Source organism: Microcaecilia unicolor, chromosome 12, assembly GCF_901765095.1.
Source record: "Microcaecilia unicolor chromosome 12, aMicUni1.1, whole genome shotgun sequence".
In the NCBI taxonomy this organism is placed as follows: Eukaryota; Metazoa; Chordata; class Amphibia; order Gymnophiona; family Siphonopidae; genus Microcaecilia; species Microcaecilia unicolor.
Genome location: NC_044042.1, coordinates 2,380,025 through 2,400,089, shown reverse-complemented (window position 1 = coordinate 2,400,089; position 20,065 = coordinate 2,380,025). Strand labels below are relative to the sequence as shown.

The 20,065-nt window shown below is 47.8% G+C and overlaps 1 protein-coding gene across 1 annotated transcript; it reads right to left on the bottom strand.

The window, feature by feature from the left end:
- Positions 1–101: 101 nt before the first annotated feature.
- Positions 102–19,336, bottom strand: LOC115481601 (acidic mammalian chitinase-like). The gene is made up of 10 exons (XM_030220866.1): positions 19,297–19,336; positions 18,306–18,507; positions 16,836–16,892; positions 14,926–15,091; positions 14,442–14,566; positions 6,213–6,336; positions 5,941–6,123; positions 5,397–5,513; positions 1,775–1,916; positions 102–331 (listed from the first exon to the last, which is right to left on the bottom strand). The coding sequence occupies exons 2-10, from the start codon at positions 18,437–18,439 to the stop codon at positions 102–104; spliced, it is 1,278 nt and encodes a 425-aa protein (XP_030076726.1). The 5' UTR covers positions 18,440–18,507; positions 19,297–19,336.
- Positions 19,337–20,065: the final 729 nt, after the last annotated feature.

Here is a 20,065-nt window from a genome sequence, read left to right as displayed (position 1 = left end):
CATGCACAGAGTGAAACTGTTCATCAGGCCTGTTATCACTGAACACTTTATTATAACACATTTTGCTTAATAGTCTCTCGCTCTGCCTTGAGATGGTGATTTCATGGCCAGTTACAGCATTTGCAGCTAGGATCGAACACCAGACCATCTGAGCACTGCATGGGGAAGGTGATGCCTCCAGCACAGGAGTAAAATTTGCTGTTGTCTTCAGGATCAGCGTAAATACCATCAGCTTTCCCATCACAGAAGCCTCCGTCTCCTCCTCCTCCTCCTCCTCCACCGCCTCCGCTAGTGGTGGTGGGTGGGGTGATTGTGGAACATGGTTTACAGTCTGCCAAAGATGGGAAAGTTAAAAGGTATCCTTGTTTTGGAAGAGGAGCTAGTGAGGCATTACATCCAGACACATTCTTCTAGAAAACATGCCCTTCCTGCCCTGTCTTTTGCATCTGAGGGAACAAAGTACCCTATGTGGCATCTGATGCCACTTCCAAAATTCAGAAGAAACTTATTTTGCTAAAGTGCCTCCTCTTGTACCTGCTGCTTTTTAAATACAGTACATATACCCTATGTAAGCACACAGTGAATCAGGTAGTAACATAGTAGATGACGGCAGAAGAAGACCTGCGCGGTCCATCTAGTCTGCCCAACAATTTAAACTCATATGTGCTACTTTATGTGTATACCTGACCTTGATTTGTTTCTGCCATTTTCAGGGCACAGACCGTAGAAGTCTGTCCAGAACAAGGCCCACCTCCCAACCACCAGCCCCACCTCCCCCCACTGGCTCTGCCACCCAATCTCGGCTAAGCTCATGTACTCATGTATATGTCTCCTGAGTGATGCCACTCTTTTTCTGCTTGCGTATGTCCTGGACGCTCGCTGGCTGTATGTGCTAGAAAATACAGATGCACTGCTGTGTGTCCTTATATGTATTTTATAAAAAGCTCTGTAAATTGCCAGGGAAATACCCCTTCCCATGTACAGCCCCTATGCAAAATGGGCTTTTAACGTTAGAGACTGTTACATGTGCAAATTTTTAGAATTCTGGCATTTAGGCCTCTGGGTGTGTTTATACACACACACACACACACACACACACACACGTGCTGTTCTGCAAATCCCCAGCTTAAACTACTTAGGGCATATTTGCAAGGCAGGTGTGCACAGGAGCAGAGCAATGGGCGGGGCTCCCACTTACACACAATCTACAGAATAGTGGAAGTTTCACGTGGACCTACCACACTAATGTTCACACGTCCACCTGCTCTATGGCTGACCCAAGTGCGAGCGCGTTACTAGCCGGTTCCACAGAAGAAGGTAATTGGCTACCATGTGGTCAACAGATGCCTAATTGGAGGCGCCAGAAATATTGAATGGCCCCCTTTAGGGACCTTCTTACTCTTTAATTTTTGGTTAGCTTGGAACGTAATGAAGTAATTTGATATTTGCATTCTGTATTTTCAATTTACAAACTTTTTCAAACTAGATCGCAAAATTCCACAAGACTGCAGCAACTTTTACATAGAATAGCACTAGTGTCCCCAATATTATGCCCCCAGGCAGCACTACTGTCCCCAAGCTCCTGAAAGATAGCTATATTGAACAAGCAATGAATAAAACCCTTTAAAAATGTAACTGGTAAGAGAAATACATTGAAACCCAGCTCTAGTAACTGAAATAGACGTCTGCATATCGGGCCCTGAATAGTCACAGTCAAAGTGTAACCAACAGCGGTGCAAAGTCCCCAAGTCATGAAATAGAAATATCTGCATACCTGAATCTATCAGTCCAAGGAGAGATTTCAGTTTGCTAATGAGTGGATGAACTCCTTCCCCACAGAATGACCCGCTGAAATCATCCAGGTCAATGGCCCAAACCATAGCTCCTCCAAACCCATTGGCCTTCAAGAACTCCACCTGTGCACAGGTCAAAGGAAGGGCTCAGTAAAGCTCAGAATGTCATCAAAAGCAAAACTAGGTTATGTAGGCACCATCCTGTCTCTGTTCTGTTAAACATAACCATTTAGTAATCCACAGTCCTGATCAGCTGACTGGAACTTTCCTCTGTCTTTCAGTGACAAGTCCACGGTGTGAGAACTGGACATGTCTTTTGGTTTCTTTTTAACGTTTATCACTAGGAACGAGAGGGTATAGGATGAAGTTTAAAGGCTGTAGGCTCAGGAGTAATCTAAGGAAATACTTTTGTACAGAAAGGGTGGTGGATACAAGGAGACCTGTATCTAATTCAAGAAAGTGTGGGATCTCTTGGGGAGAAGAGGAGATAGTTGATACCGGGGATGGGCCATTTGGCCTTTATCTGCTGTTATCTTTCTAGGTATGTTGGGATGGAGACAAACTACATGTCCCATGATGCTTTGGGATTTAAGCTACTCTCTGCCTGTTCTGACTGACTTTTGGGAGTGGGAAAGTTTCTGTCCCCCACCACCCTGCAGACCTCCACTCCCCTTTGGATCTCAGACTCTTCCCCTGCTGCTCTCATTGCCCTCTTCCCTTGGACTCAGGGGCTCTTCAGTGCTGTATTCTGTGATAGAAGTGAATGTGAACATTGAGTTAGTCCACTTTGACAGGTCCCACAGCAGCTCTGTCCTCCCCATCATTGCCCCTGAGCGCAGGCTGCCTTAGTTCAGCATTCACTGCATCATTGAAGCAGAGCCCTGAAAACTGTGAGTGGCGGCAGAGGAAGGAAAAGATTTGGAGGTCCAACCATGCCTAGGGAAAGGGAAATGGGACTTGATATACCGCCTTTCTGAGGTTTTTGCAACTACATTCAAAGCGGATTACATATATTCAGGTACTTATTTTGTACCAGGGGCAACGGAGGGTTAAGTGACTTGCCCAGAGTCACAAGGAGCTGCAGTGGGAATCGAACTCAGTTCCCCAGGATCAGAGTCCACTGCATTAACCACTAGGCAACTCCTCAACTCATTCCACCAATAAGAGCCAACCTCATCAGTGATGTCACAATGGCTTGATTGCCCAATACAGTTCCCCAGGATCAAAGTCTACTGCACTAACCACTAGGCTACTCCTCCACTCATTCCACCAATAAGAGCCAACCTCATCAGTGATGTCACAATGGCTTGATTGCCCGATACTTGGCTCACTTCTGATATTGTGATGTCATAAGGGAAAGGGAAAGGGAAGAGGGGACTTGATATACTGCCTTTCTGAGATTTTTGCAACTACATTCAAAGTGGTTAACATATATTCAGGTACTTATTTTGTACCAGGGGCAATGGAGGGTTAAGTAAGTTGCCCAGAGTCACAAGGAGCTGCAGTGGGAATCAAACTCGGTTCCCCAGGATCAGAGTCCGCTGCACTAAGCACTAGGCTACTCCTCCACTAGCAACATTCCATGTAGAAGCCTGCCCTTGCAGATCACCAATGCGGGCGCGCAGGCTTCTGTTTCTGTGAGTCTGACGTCCTGCACGTACGTACGTTGCTGATCTGCAAGGGCAGGCTTCTACATGGAATGTTGCTAGTGGAATAGCAACATTCCATGTAGAATCTCAAATAGGGAAAGGGAAATGGGACTTGATATACAGCCTTTCTGAGGTTTTTGCAACTACATTCAAAGCTGTTTACATATATTCAGGTACTTATTTTGTACCAGGGGCAATGGAGGGTTAAGTGACTTGCCCAGAGTCACAAGGAGCTGCAGTGGGAATCGAACTCAGTTCCCCAAAAGTCCACTGCACTAACCACTAGGCTACTCCACTAGGGATGACGTTAGGTGAAATCAGAAGGTTAAAACTGAAGGACAGTACTGATTTATTGCAAGTTTAATAACCCATCTTATATTTGAAAGCAAAAATAAATAAAGTTAAAAAAAAAGTCCCCAAAACAACTCAATGTCAAAGCACAAAATATGATAAAACAAAAAAATCAGCTATAATAATCGGTTGAATACATGAGTGAACAGCCAATACTTCAGAACATTCCTAAACCAACAGCCACAGATTCCTCTGCTCAGCTTCATCTAGGACCATAGACCATAACGTAGCACAAAATAACTGTGTTCCTGCTTTATATAATGGAATCTGTGGGAGCAGCCAAAGACCAATGCACAGGGATTCTTGTGTGTTGAGTTTCTTGGACAAATCTGTAGGAAAGCAAAACTTGCCTGTGCCATTCATGAACTGAAATGAGAAGTGTAGTCTAATTGGTCGCATGGAATCTTGCTACTCTTTGGGTTTCTGCCAAGATAGTTGTGACCTGGAAAAAGGATACTAGGCAAATGGACCACTGGTCTGGCCCAGTATGGCTACTCTTATGTTCTAATTGAGCAAGTTCATGAATGCAAATCTCAGAGATCAGTTGCTAACACTAGGACAGTAACTCAGTAGTTAGTAAAGAGGGCGTCAACCTCCTACTGAAATGTTTTATTTTTATTTTTTGTTACATTTGTACCCCGTGCTTTCCCACTCATGGCAGGCTCAATGCGGCTTACATGGGGAATGGAGGGTTAAGTGACTTGCCCACAGTCTCAAGGAGCTGCCTGTGCCTGAAGTGGGAATCGAACTCAGTTCCCCAGGACCAAGGTCCACCACCCTAACCTAATCTAACGTAGCTGGGGGCTGAAGGTCATGGATTAGCCAATTGGGAGCAATTTTCAGAAGCCATTTACGGGTGTAGTTATCAGTGAGACCTAGTTACTAATAACTGGGGTTCACAGTAAAATGATTCACCCTAACAGCAGTAACCCATATTGAGAAAGCTTCCCCTTTAATGGGTAAATATCAATTTACTGGGTAAAGTGATTGCCTGAAGATTTCACAGCCTTTACCTGGCTAAAAAGTATATAGGCCCAAGTAAGAAAGGTGAAGAAACCGTGACTAGATTACTGGTATGGAAGAGGCTCCTGCAGAAAACAGAAGGTACAAACCTCCGTGGGGCACTTTTCAAAGGGAAGGAACGTTTGTATGTTTTCTTTGAGAACCGATGCAAAGTTCAGGGTAAAGTAGTCGTTGGATTTGCATTTGGAAATTAAACTGAATATGGGAACAAGTGGAGAAGACAGAAAGCAAGAAAGAAAAAAACCTGAAAATAATGGAAGTTGGACTTTGGTGTTCAAGGGAGATTTGGAGGTAAAGATTTGGAGGTAAACTTTGACGCAAAAATTGAAAGTACTTCCTGTTTGATTCGGGTTCATTGTGGGATTTTTTACTCTTTCTGGTAGTAACTTTCTGAATGTTTACTATATCTTTTTTTTGTATCTCATTTTCTCAATAAAGTAACCTTGTTAAACTTTTAAAAAAATGGACGTTTGTGTCCCAAATCCCTGAGTTGCTGTGGAGAGCAGGAGGTCAATGAAAGACACATCCCTGTCGATCCACATGGAATGTTACATGAGAAACTGAAAAGAGAGAACCTTACTTTGTACTCGTAACTCTTGGCGTTATCAAATCCAACCCACTCGCTGCCTTTGTAGGCATATGGGACCTTCTGATCTTCAATCCAATTAACAGTAGCTCCGGTTAAGAATGTGCATATCTGCCAGAATAAATTATTATTAACAGAGAGGATATAAGCAAAAAAATTTCCACTTCAAGCATCATCTACAAAAAATAAAAAGTAAATGCAATCAATAGTTTAGATAATAAAAGGATCCTCGAATATAATTTATATAGTACCATAAGAGATAACACAGGTAGGGACTATCCAGTCTGAGTGGTTATTTCTATCTACACTGCTCTAAGAGAATTCCACAACTTGGGTGCCTGCAGAATACCTCTTCAGGTCTCTTAGGTTCATCACCGTCACTCTCTGGCTTCTACCATCCCAGGCTGATGAGCATACGAGATGAGATCTGATCCTATATTTAATCCAACATCCAGACTTCCCACCTCTTCTCTTAATCCAATACACTCTTTACCTCATAAACCCAGAACTCATTCTCTTAATCCAGAGCCCACTTTACCTCATAATAGGCCCAGAAACCAGCCTCCCGAGTATAAGGCCCAGAAGAACCAGCCCCAGAGGCTGGAGCACCAACATCTGTATTAGAGGTGGTGAGTCGAAAGGTTCTTCCATAGGTTGGAAATCCCATAATCAGCTTCTCAGCCGGGACACCATTATCTTTCCAGTATTTCATAGCAAACTCCTGCAGACAAAGCAGAGGAAACTCTTCCAAATCAGTGACTTTCACCCACAGAGATCTGGTGGATCAGCGGATAAAAGATATGTCCTTACACAGTTGAAGTAGATAAAGTCACCCTGGTCAGCACACCCTTGATGAAGTGGGCTGTTGTGTCCTGTGAACGTGTCCCAGCCTCCATGGAAGTCATAGGTCATCACACTGATAAAATCTAAAGTTCTGAAATGGAGAAGGAAATAAATACCACCATTAGAACAACGTCTGGATTCCTGCAGTCACTCAGAGTAGATTCTACAAAGTCCCTAAACTTCTGCAGTAAAAATATGAAACCTTTGAATAAATTTACATACTAATATAATTTGTATTTTCATTATTAAAAATAACATTTTTCCTGCATTTCTTGTGTGTCCAGATCATTTAATTTGAGTATTTTCTTTTTTTTTTTTGGGGGGGGGGGGGAAGGGGGGTGTTAGTGATTAGTGTTGGGAAGGGAGAGGGCTCCTAAGGAAATTAAAGAATGATGCAATAGAAGAGGTATATTTTATGGATTGCAAACTGGCTAAAACACAGGAAACAGAACAGGACTGAAGGGTCAATTATCCAAAAGTTAAAGAGTCACTGGTAGTGTGTCCCAAGGGTCTGTATTGGTACCAATGCTGTTTAACATATTCATAATTGAGCCTCTGAGAACAAAAGGGGGCCAAGTCCACTTTGTTACAATGGGATATATTGACGGTATTCATTTCAGTAAAAAGAACATTTATGGGCTTTAATCTGGATGGATGTAGGTATGGACATGGCCCAAACTTTCTTCTAAGTCTTTAGACCATAGAGGCTGTGAGTCAGTGCGTAGCAGAAAAAATAATGCAAAAAGTGGGCATGGCCTGCTTATGGTCTGGAGATAGGAGTAACGAGTGAGACGATCAAATCTACAGATGACTCAAAAATGACTGAGGATTGTGAGGATTTACAAAAGGATCTTAGACTGGGAGACTAGACATCTAAATAGCAGTTGAAATTTAATGCGGACAACTGCGAAATGATGCACATGGGGAAAAATAATCCAAGTTACAGATACACGATTCTGGATTCTGAGTTAGGAGTCACCACCCAAGAAAAAGGTCTTACATCTATTCTGGATAATTTGTTGGAATTTTTAGCACAATGTTCCAGAACAGTGAATGATACATACCTGTAGCAGGTGTTCTCCGAGGACAGCAGGCTGATTGTTCTCACGACTGGGTGACGTCCGCGGCAGCCCCCACCAACCGGAAAAAAGCTTCGCGGGACGGTCGGCACGCAGGGCACGCCCACCGCGCATGCGCGGCCGTCTTCCCGCCCGTGCGCGACCGCTCCCGCCAGTTGAATGACTAGCAAAAGATGAAACACACAACTCCAAAGGGGAGGAGGGAGGGTAGGTGAGAACAATCAGCCTGCTGTCCTCGGAGAACACCTGCTACAGGTATGTATCATTCACTTTCTCCGAGGACAAGCAGGCTGCTTGTTCTCACGACTGGGGTATCCCTAGCTCTCAGGCTCACTCAAAACAAGAACCCAGGTCAATTGAACCTCGCAACGGCGAGGGTATAACAGAAAATTGACCTACGAAGAACAACTAACTGAGAGTGCAGCCTGACCAGAATAAATTCGGGTCCTGGAGGGTGGAGTTGGATTTACACCCCAAACAGATTCTGCAGCACCGACTGCCCGAACCGACTGTCGCGTCGGGTATCCTGCTGGAGGCAGTAATGTGATGTGAATGTGTGGACAGATGACCACGTCGCAGCCTTGCAAATCTCTTCAATAGTGGCTGACTTCAAGTGGGCCACCGACGCTGCCATGGCTCTAACACTATGAGCCGTGACATGACCCTCAAGAGCCAGCCCAGCCTGGGCGTAAGTGAAGGAAATGCAATCTGCTAGCCAATTGGAGATGGTGCGTTTCCCGACAGCGACCCCTAGCCTGTTAGGGTCGAAAGAAACAAACAATTGGGCGGACTGTCTGTGGGGCTGTGTCCGCTCCAAGTAGAAGGCCAATGCTCTCTTGCAGTCCAATGTGTGCAACTGACGTTCAGCAGGGCGGGTATGCGGCCTGGGGAAGAATGTTGGCAAGACAATTGACTGGTTAAGATGGAACTCCGACACCACCTTCGGCAGGAACTTTGGGTGGGTGCGGAGCACTACTCTGTTGTGATGAAATTTGGTATACGGAGCATGAGCTACCAGGGCTTGAAGCTCACTGACCCTACGAGCTGAAGTAACTGCCACCAAGAAAATGACCTTCCAGGTCAAGTACTTCAGATGGCAGGAATTCAGTGGCTCAAAAGGAGGTTTCATCAGCTGGGTGAGGACGACGTTGAGATCCCATGACACTGTAGGAGGCTTGATAGGGGGCTTTGACAAAAGCAAGCCTCGCATGAATCGAACGACTAAAGGCTCTCCAGAGATGGCTTTACCTTCCACACGATAATGGTAAGCACTAATCGCACTAAGGTGATTCCTTACTGAGTTGGTCTTGAGGCCAGACTCTGATAAGTGCAGAAGGTATTCAAGCAGGTTCTGTGCAGGGCAAGAACGAGGTTCTAGGGCCTTGCTCTCACACCAAACGACAAACCTCCTCCACTTGAAAAAGTAACTCTTTTTAGTGGAATCCTTCCTAGAGGCAAGCAAGACCCGGGAGACACCCTCAGACAGACCCAACGCAGCGAAGTCTACGCCCTCAACATCCAGGCCGTGAGAGCCAGGGATTGAAGGTTGGGGTGCAGCAACGCTCCGTCGTTCTGCGAAATGAGAGTCGGAAAACACTCCAATCTCCACGGTTCTTCTGAGGACAACTCCAGAAGAAGAGGGAACCAGATCTGACGGGGCCAAAAGGGCGCTATCAGAATCATGGTGCCGCGGTCTTGCTTGAGCTTCAGTAAGGTCTTCCCCACCAAAGGTATGGGAGGATAAGCATACAGGAGGCCGGTCCCCCAATGAAGGAGAAAGGCGTCCGACGCTAGCCTGCCGTGTGCCTGAAGTCTGGAACAGAACAGAGGCAGCTTGTGGTTGGTCTGAGAGGCGAAAAGGTCCACCGAGGGGGTGCCCCACGCTCGGAAGATCTTGCGTACCACTCTGGCATGGAGAGACCACTCGTGCGGTTGCAATACTCTGCTCAGTCTGTCGGCCAGACTGTTGTTTACGCCTGCCAGGTACGTGGCTTGGAGGAGCATGCCGAACTGACACGCCCAACGCCACATCCCGACGGCCTCCTGACACAGGGGGCGAGATCCGGTGCCCCCCTGCTTGTTGACGTAATACATTGCAACCTGATTGTCTGTCCGAATTTGGATAATTTGGCAGGACAGCCGATCTCTGAAAGCCTTCAGTGCGTTCCAGATCGCTCGGAGCTCCAGGAGGTTGATCTGCAGATCCTTTTCCTGGAGGGACCACAGACCCTGGGTGTGAAGCCCATCGACATGGGCTCCCCACCCCAGGCGAGATGCATCCGTCGTCAGCACTTTCGTGGGCTGCGGAATTTGGAATGGACGTCCCAGGGTCAAATTGGTCCGGATGGTCCACCAGAGCAGTGAAGTGCGGCAACTGGTGGAGAGGCGGATGACATCTTCTAGATTCCCGGTGGCTTGAAACCACTGGGAAGCTAGGGTCCATTGAGCAGATCTCATGTGAAGACGAGCCATGGGAGTCACATGAACTGTGGAGGCCATATGACCCAGAAGTCTCAACATCTGCCGAGCTGTGATCTGCTGAGACGCTCTGGTCTGCGAAGCCAGGGCCAAGAGATTGGTAGCCCTCGCTTCGGGAAGGTAGGCCTGAGCCGTCTGGGTATTCAGCAGCGCTCCTATGAATTCCAGAGACTGAGTAGGCTGGAGATGGGACTTTGGGTAATTTATCACAAACCCCAGCAGCTCCAGAAGTTGAATAGTGCACTGCATGGACCGGAGGGCTCCTGCCTCCGAGGTGCTCTTGACCAGCCAATCGTCGAGATATGGGAACACGTGCACTCCCAGCTTGCGTAGATACGCCGCCACCACCACGAGGCACTTTGTAAACACTCGTGGGGCAGAGGCGAGCCCAAAGGGCAGCACACAATACTGAAAGTGCCGTGCGCCCAGGCGGAATCTGAGATACTGTCTGTGAGCTGGCAGTATCGGGATGTGAGTGTATGCGTCCTTTAAATCCAGGGAACATAGCCAATCGTTTTTCTGAATCATTGGCAGAAGGGTGCCCAAGGAAAGCATCCTGAACTTTTCTTTGACCAGGAATTTGTTCAGGCCTCTCAGGTCTAGGATGGGACGCATCCCCCCTGTTTTCTTTTCCACAAGGAAGTACCTGGAATAGAATCCCTGCCCTTCCTGCCCGGGTGGTACGGGCTCGACCGCATTGGCGCTGAGAAGGGCGGAGAGTTCCTCTGCAAGTACCTGCTTGTGATGGGAGCTGAAAGACTGAGCTCCCGGAGGACAATTTGGAGGCAGGGAGGCCAAATTCAGGGCGTATCCGCACCGCACTATTTGGAGAACCCACTGGTCGGAGGTTATGAGAGGCCACCTTTGGTGAAAACATTTTAACCTCCCTCCGACCGGCAGATCGTCCGGTACGGACACTTGTAGGGTGGCTATGTTCCCGTGGATCCAGTCAAAAGCCTGTCCCCGGCTTTTGCTGTGGAGGCGCAGGGGGCTGCTTAGGCGCACGCTGTTGACGAGAACGAGCGTGCTGGGGCTGTCCCTGTGCCTGACGAGGCCTTCGGGCCGGCTGGTTGTACCTACGCTTCGCAAAAGAATAGGGTGCAGCCTGCCGGGCCCGGGAAAAACGTCCACCTGTGGAGGTGGATGCTGAAGGCGCCCAGTGGGAGAGCTTGTCGAGAGCGGTTTCTCGCTGATGCAGTTGGTCCACCATCTGCTCGACCTTCTCGCCAAAAATGTTATCCCCCCGGCAAGGGACGTCGGCCAGTCTCTGCTGGGTGCGGTTGTCCAGGTCAGAGGCACGCAGCCATGAGAGCCTGCGCATCACTATACCTTGGGCCGCAGCACGAGATGCCACGTCACAGGTGTCATAGATACCCCTGGACAGGAACTTTCTGCACGCCTTCAGCTGCCTGACCACCTCCTGATAAGGCCTGGACTGCTCCGGCGGGAGCTTCTCGACCAGGTCCGCCAGTTGATGCACATAGGTCCGCATGTGGATGCTCATATAGAGCAGGTATGATTGGATGCGGGTCACGAGCATGGAGGATTGGTAGGCCTTCCTCCCAAACGAGTCCAGAGTGCGAGACTCCCGCCCCGGGGGCGCCGAGGCGGTATCCCTCGAACTCCTTGCCCTCTTGAGAGCAGAATCCACGACCGCTGAGTCATGGGGCAATTGTGGCCGCATTAGCTCTGGGTCAGAGTGGATCCTGTACTGGGACTCTGCTTTCTTGGGAATGGTGGGGTTAGTTAATGGTCGCACCCAGTTCCGAAGCAGCGTCTCCTTAAGGACATTGTGCAGCGGCACCGTGGAGGACTCTCTAGGTGGTGATGGATAGTCGAGGACCTCGAGCATCTCGGCCCTCGGCTCTTCCACAGAGACCACGGGGAAGGGAATGCTGATAGACATATCCCGCACAAAGGAGGCAAAGGAGAGACTCTCAGGAGGTGAGAGCTTCCTCTCCGGTGAAGGCGTGGGGTCCGAGGGAAGGCCCGTAGACTCCTCTGAGGAGAAATATCTAGGGTCCTCCTCTTCCCCCCACGAGGCCTCATCCTCGGTATCGGACATAAGCTCATGTAGCTGAGTCCTGAACCGGGCCCGGCTCGACGTCGAGGCACCAAGGCCTCGGTGTCGTCGAGCGGTGGACTCCCGCGCCGGCGGGGACGAAGCTCCCTCCATCGATGTCGACGGGGACTCCACCTGCGTGGCGGTCGAGACCGGCACCGCAAGCGGCAGCGGTGTCGACGGCCCCGGCGCCGGGCTAGAGCTTGCCGGCGCCACAGTCATCGGCGCCGAGGGCGCAAGCACCCCCGGCGCCGGCCCAGCCTGGCGCATCAGCCCTTCCAGGATCCCCGGAAGGATGGCTCTGAGGCACTCGTCCAGGCCCGCTGCCGAGAAAGGCGGTGGGGCCGGTAGGGGTGTCGGTGCCCGGATCTGGTGGGAGCCAGGAGACTGCACCGAGGTGCCAGGACCCTGTTGCGTCGGCACCTCTATCACCGACGGGGATCTCTCCTCTCGATGGAGACGCTTCGGCGTCGACTCCTCTCCGACGTGCATCGAGGGCGACCGGTGACGGCGCTTCTTATCCTTCTTCCGATGCCCGTCACCGGCGCCGGGAGGCATGGAGGAGGAGGATGACGATCCCCCTCGGTCTCGAGGAACCGGGTCAGACAGGGTTCGGTCCCGTGGGCCACGGGCTGAGGGAGTGACCGGGGCCGACTGCCCACGCGGCCTCTCACCTCTACCCTCACCGGAGGACCGGCGGGCCGACGGGACCTGTTCTCCTGGGGTCGATGCCATCGGTGCCGATGTCTCGGGCATCGATACCGGTACCGAAGGACCGGGCGTCGATACCGATGCCGTCGACGTCGAGGGGCCGGCGCAAGTTCCAAAAATACGGTCCCGTTGAACTTGCCTCGCAACCTGAGTCCGTTTCCGGAGACCGAGACACAGGGGACACGACTTGAAATTGTGCTCCGGCCCGAGGCACTGGAGGCACCAAGCGTGGGTGTCGGTCTGCGAGATGGGCCGGCCGCACCGACCACACTTTTTAAATCCACTCGGGACCTTCGAGGACATCGACGGAAAAATCGCGTCGGCGAAATTAAAGTCGTCGATGGTGGCGGAAATCACACCTCGAAAATGAAAAACGACCGTGCGGCCACTAGGCCGCAACGCTACGTCCCCGCTGGAAGCGAGGGAAAATGGGAGCGCGTGCTCCTTTTTTTTTTTTTTTTTTTTAAAGAAAAGAAAAGTGGAGCGCGCGGCGATAAATTAAATATAAAAGAAAATAAAAAGGTTTGCGTAAACGCGACGGTTTTTCCGGGGCTGAAACAGAGAGAGCGGCACAGGCACGACTCTCTCCAGGCGCGGAAAAAAAGGAACTGGCGGGAGCGGTCGCGCACGGGCGGGAAGACGGCCGCGCATGCGCGGTGGGCGTGCCCTGCGTGCCGACTGTCCCGCGAAGCTTTTTTCCGGTTGGTGGGGGCTGCCGCGGACGTCACCCAGTCGTGAGAACAAGCAGCCTGCTTGTCCTCGGAGAATGCTAAAACCCCAAATATAATGTTAGGAATTCTTCTCAAGAGATGGAGAGAAAAACTGAGACTCACGTTATGCCTCTGTATAGGTCCCTGGTGTGATTTTCCATTGAGTATTGTGTACAGTTCAGGAGAGTCCTGAGGTGCTCCCTAGAGCTCTCACCCCACCCACTGTGTCATGGCCAAGCAGCGGAGACATTGGATGGGGTGTAATTTTGGCCCCACCTCCCATGTGACCTAGTGCACTTCTGGACGCCCCATCTCTAACAGGATGTAGTGAAACAGGAAAGGTTCAGAGAAGGTTGGCAACAATCAAAAGGGATAGAACCCCTGCCTTATGAAGAGAGGTTTAACAAGGTCGGGCTCTTCAGCTCAGAGAAAAGAGGACTGAAAGGGGTGGAACAGGTTCAAAAGACCTAAAAAGGACACTCCATGAATCTAATGGCCGGCAGATTGGAAACAAACTGCGCATAATTAACCTGTGGAACTTGTTGCTTATTCTGCCTCGCCTCACCCTATGCTTGGAATAAACTTCCTGAGCCCTTACGCCAAGCCCCCTCCCTACCCATCTTCAAATCCTTGCTCAAAGCCCACCTCTTCAATGTTGCTTTCGGCACCTAACCTTTATACCTTTCAGGAAATCTAGACTGCCCCTATTTGACTGACTGTACATTTGTCCTTTAGATTGTAAGCTCCTTTGAGCAGGGACTGTCCTTCTATGTTAAATTGTACAGCGCTGCGTAACCCTAGTAGCGCTTTAGAAATGTCAAGTAGTAGTAGTAGTAGTTGCAGGAGGATGTGGTTAAGGTGACCAACATAGATTCGAAAGAGGGTTAGACAAGCCCATAAAAAAATTATTAGCCAGGTAGACATGGGAGAACAATTGTTCATCCCTGGAAAGGAGCTGAGAAACAGATCTACTTTTTGGGATCTAGTGGGTATTTCTGGCTCGCATGCCACTGTTAGAGACAGAATGTTGGCCTTGATGGGTCTTGGTCTGACTCAACGTGACCTTTCTTAGGTTCTAGTAATTGCTTAATTAACTGTAATGAGCTGTTCTTGCACTCACCGCTACAGCTCTGAGTTACAGAGTCTGTGTACTTACTTCCCTATCTCTGCAATTTCATATCCAGCATCGATTGTCCCTTTGCCGGCAGACACTGCGGCTGTAACCAGAAGTCTGGGCTGTCCTGTTTCCTTTGCTTCGGCCTCAAACGCTGCCACTATTTCCTAGAGAGGGAAGCAGAACAGACTGTCAATCAATGTAACTAAGAAGATTGGGGTGATTCAAGGCAATAATCTGGTGACCTCGGGGTCAAGATGGCTCCATGGTAGCAAAACGAGTTTGATTCCTGGGCCAGGCTTTTGCTCCTCAGGCTAGCCAAGGGGTGATACAACAGAGATGGTATTCACAGCCCCTGGCAGAGGGGTCTCAGCCATTCCTCAATGTGAAGTCAAGAGGTAAGTTTCAGGGTCCTCATTCACTGATTTGCAGAAGGAGCCCCAGTTCGTAGCCCCTGGTCAAAGACTGAGATGTTCTTAGTTAAGGGATACAGAAATAACCCAGTGACATACAGCCTGGACCTCACCTGAGTTAAGATTGTGAAGCGGTGCTTGTCCTCAGGGGGACTTCCTCTCGATCCTGGGTATTCAAAGTCCAGGTCAATCCCATCAAACTTGTACTGCCGGAGGTGACGGATCACTGAGTCGATGAAGATTTTACGATTATTAGCTGAAGAGACCATGGTGGTAAACCTTAAAGAGGTGAATAATGTTGTGACTGCTGCAGGCTCACTTGTTACCCAGGAGCAGGTCCCCAGTACCAACATGATTACTATCCTGTCATGGTCTGCCTCATCCCTTTCCTTCCTCCTCATCCAAATCCAGCTCTAGATTTCTTTATAATCCAGTGCCCGAAATGGTTAAAGTATGGAATAATAACATAAGGAAAAATGAGGAAAATTTCACAGCCTGCTATTGAGATAGATAGATATGGGGGAAGCCACTGCTTGCCCCGGGATTGGTAGCAGGGAATGTTGCTACTCTTTGGGAGTCTGGAATGTTGCATCTCTTTGGAATTCTGTCAGCTACTTGTAACCTGGATTGACCACTGTTGGAAGCAGGATCCTGGGCTAGAGGGACCATTGGTCTGACCCAGTAGGGCTATTCTTATATTTTTATAATAATATCAGAACAGAGAATACACAATTATTACCTAATATACAGTGAATAAGATACAAATAAAAAGGGAATTCAAGCATGACAAAACCTTCCAGGCCAACATTGAGGGGGTGATTCTACAAACAAGGCACTGATTTAACTGATTAACATACCAGCCTATGTGTATGTGTGTGTGCTCACGCGTGTAAATGCCAAAACTCCACCCAAGTGCTATTCAGTAAATATGGACATATCTTAGACAACTCATATTGAATGGGTTGGTGTCACATGGGCAGAGCCTGGGCGGGATGTGCAGTTAAGTGTGTAACTTTATAGAATGCTATAAAATACGTGCTTATCTCTGGCATTTAGGCCTGAACATTTACAGAACTGCATATGAACCCAGTTACACTAGTATTACACAAGAATAGCTCTACTGGGTCAGACCAATGGTCCAGCCCAGTATCCTGTTTCCAACAGTGGCCATTCCAAGGTTACAAGTACCTGACGGAATCCCAAAAAGCAGCAAGATTCTGGAATCCCAAAGAATAGCAGCATTCCATGGGGAATCCCAAAAAGCAGCAAGATTCTGGAATCCCAAAGAATAGCAACATTCCATGGGGAATCCCAAAAAGCAGCAAGATTCTGGAACCCCAAAGAGTAGCAACATTGCATGCTACTGATCCTGGAACAAGCAGTGGATTCCCCCATGTCTCTCAGTAGCAGACTGTGGACTTTTCCTCCAGGAACTTGTCCAAAGCTTTTTTGAACCCAGACGAAATCAGGAGCCCACATACCTTTACAGAACAGGCTCCAATCAGGTGCCCTGTAGGCGCCTCTCTATATATATATAAAATTAACCCCTGAAAAGCCTTGATAAATAACTAGCATTTCATCCTGTGTTTCCTCACTCGCCATCATTGTTTCATGGCCTTTCTCTCACTCGTAACTTATCACTGATGTTGTAGGAGCTTTACTATGCCATGATCTGTACTGCTATTTGAATATTTTTACTGCTGTTAATTGTTGCCTAAGTCCAGCTTATTCTTTCTGTACACTCCCTTTGGTGAATTTCTTCATAAAGTCTGTAAATGAATAATAATAATTAAAAACATGTGATTTATTTGCCATGACATCTCAGAATAGTCATTTGGCTTCAGAGCGCAGCTTTTGTTTAAGCAGCATCCCAGTATATTTTTCATTCCTCAGGAGCGAATGTCAAGCTCTCTGGGTGCCCAGAAAGTCTGGCTACCAGTTTGGAATGAAATGTTGCAAAGGGGTGGGTGAAAGACTAGACAAGAAATCAGTCAGTTGCATTGCCAATATTAAAGGTTCTCACTTGTCAGTGCCAAAGTTCCAGCCGCCAATGGCTAGTAGAGTGACCAGCTTGGAATTTCTGTGAAGAACAAATCAGATGGTAACAGATTAAAGTGGACAGTAGTTATACAAGAAAGAAGAAATAGAAGCTTCGGTCTGAGAAGAAAATGAGTTTAAATGTTCTCTTCATCCAATGATTTCTCTTTCTTTTCTGTGTTCTCGATCAGGAATATCAAAGTGGAGAAGTGCAAACCACTCAGATATTCCAGATCCCCAAATGAATATGCATGAGTGTATATTCATCAGGGATATAGGAGACAGCAATTTCTGGTGTCCCTCTTCTCATGTTTAACTCTGTCCAGCTCATGTGCAGAGTCCTGATGAAAAATGACAGCATCCCCTTTCTACTTCTACTTCTCCAGGAGCTCAGGATAAGATCTGCCCAAATTCCTGAAATTGGCTGCACATAGTTATGTGCGTAATTCACACTAAATTGGCATTTAATTAGAGATACAGATCAATAATTGACCTTAAAAGCACTAATTAGCACCCTATCCTGTAAACTAAGGGCTCAATATTGAAAACCATTTAACCGGTTACCACCCAGCTGAAGCTGAGTAAGATAATCACATGAAAAGCAGTCCTTTCTTTATGTGGTAACCCATAGCCGGAAATTCAATGCTGGAGCTTGGACACAGCCTCACCAGTGGTCAGCAAAATGCTGGCCATCACTGCCTGAATATTGGGCCCTGAATGCCAATTTCTCTTGCGCACAACTCCAAAGGATTTAGGCTTCAATGCAACAGTTACACATATAAATATTGGGCCACAACAGTCACTAGCAGGCTTAAATGCGACAGTTGCATGTGCAAATGTTGGGTCATGCCCATCAATAGAAGGCTTAAATGCGACAGTTGCATGTGCAAATGTTGGGCCATGCCCATCACTAGCAGGCTAAAATGCGACAGTTGCATGTGCAAATGTTGGGTCACGCCCATCAATAGAAGGCTTAAATGCGACAGTTGCATGTACAAATGTTGGGTCACGCCCATCAATAGAAGGCTTAAATGCGACAGTTGCATGTGCAAATGTTGGGCCATGCCCATCACTAGCAGGCTAAAATGCGACAGTTGCATGTGCAAATGTTGGGACCTGCCCATGCTTCCTGGATTTCTGTGCATTAGTTCTAGAAAACTGCTGAGCTTGCGGCTATCTCTTACACAAGTACCTGTAATACTCATGTAGTAAATGCTCATATTTCTCTGTGCAACAAATGCCTGACTTTAGGTGACCTGTGATAAAGGAACTGAGAATATCATCCAACCTCTTGTGCTGATTGTGAACTTTTTCTGTGTAAAATATTGAAAACTCTAGTTTGCAATAAAATCTGTTTAAACATGAAAGTTACATGAAGGTCTGAATGAATCTGTAAACAACTCTGTCCATTTAAAAGATTTGTATATCAAGTGTAAACTATTAAATTATTACTGACTGTAGCTTGAGGTCATTGAACTGTTTATAGAGGATGTCGTCATTCCATTCATAGGGAGCAATTTGATTATTGCTCATGGTGGCAAAGGCGTACATCAGGTGGGTGCACAGGCATGGATCCACATTAGCTGGCATGTACTTTGCGGGTTCTGGTCTATACTGAGCCCAGTTAGTAAAATAACAGACGAGCTTCAGTGCAGAGCCTGGTAAGGAAGAGCAAAGTGAAGGAATATGACAAAGACAGAAACTCTCTATAATACTGGTGTCTCTCACTGTTTCCTGCATCTCTTTCACGCCCCACCGCCCCCCCCCCCCCCTTGGTACGCCACTGCACACAGCTTCCTGCGTCTCTCTATAATACTAGTGTCTCTCTCTCACTGTTTCCGCATCTCTCTCACACAGCTTCCTGCATCTCTCGTAAATGCTGGTGCCTCTCTCTCACTGTTTCCTGCATCTCTCAGTAAATGCTGGTGTCTCTCTCCCTCACTGTTTCCTGCATCTCTCTCTCACAGCTTCCTGCATCTCTCAGTAAATGCTGGTGTCTCTCTCCCTCACTGTTTCCTGCATCTCTCTCACACAGCTTCCTGCATCTCTCGTAAATGCTGGTGCCTCTCTCTCACTGTTTCCTGCATCTCTCAGTAAATGCTGGTGTCTCTCTCCCTCACTGTTTCCTGCATCTCTCTGTAATGCTTCCTGCACTGTGTACAGTTACAATACTCCTTGTATTTCATAGTCACATAGGACCTAGTAGTTCATAACCCAATATGCCCAGTCTCCCGTGTCTGCTGTGCCACCCAATCTCCTTGGTATCACCGTTCAGACTATCTCCCCTCTCACGGCCTTTCCTACACGCTTGAATTCTATCACTGCTTTGCTTGCTCTATCCTCTGCTGTTATATTCCAGGTGTTCACCAACTCTCACATCTCTGTCATACAAACAGACAAGTCTTCTATTATACAGTGGTAGAAAGGGAAAAAGAGGAAATTCTTACCCAGCTGCAGCAGCAGCAAAAAGGCCAGACCTGGGAAAGAAAGCAGAACTCATTAATTTTTCCGCCTAGAATAAAGTCTTGGTGAACGCAAAAGCCTTTCTTTTCTTAAGGGATTTGGAAGAGATTTCAGCTAATGGATGTGTCTTTTTACTGTTGATTTTTTATTGTTAGTTCTTAATAAATTGTGCCAGTTTCTTACTATGTAAACCACCTTGGAGGTGGATTTTAAATATAAAGATAAGATTAGATGAGATCAGATTTTTCACAACAGGAGATTTAGAGCCATTTTTGGGGTATCTGCCCCGGTAGTTGTGATGCAGGAACAGGACGCTGGGGGCTCCCTGGACTCAACATGGCTTCCCTTCTGTTCTTCTACCTGTGTGAAGTGTCAGGGGCTCAGGTGTCCTGATGGAGATACTCACCTACGCACACCACTGTCCTACCCATTGTCCTCCCTCAGACTCAATACTGCTGTAGCAGGACTATGCTCCTTTTATAGGGGGGGGGGGGGACAAAAGCTTTATTTACTACTACTACTACTTATCATTATCACTGCAGAAACCTCACACCTGTTAAGCGCAGGCGTGAGTCCAATCAAATTGTTCAGTTTTTCAAGGATAATGACAGGTTTGTCCTTAGAAACCCTTAAAACTTGAGCCAGGATGGGGGAAATAAACAGAAAAGGTGCTGTGATATATTAGAGCAGGCAGTGCAATAGTACATAAGTAATGCCACACTGGGAAAAGACCAAAGGTCCATCGAGCCCAGC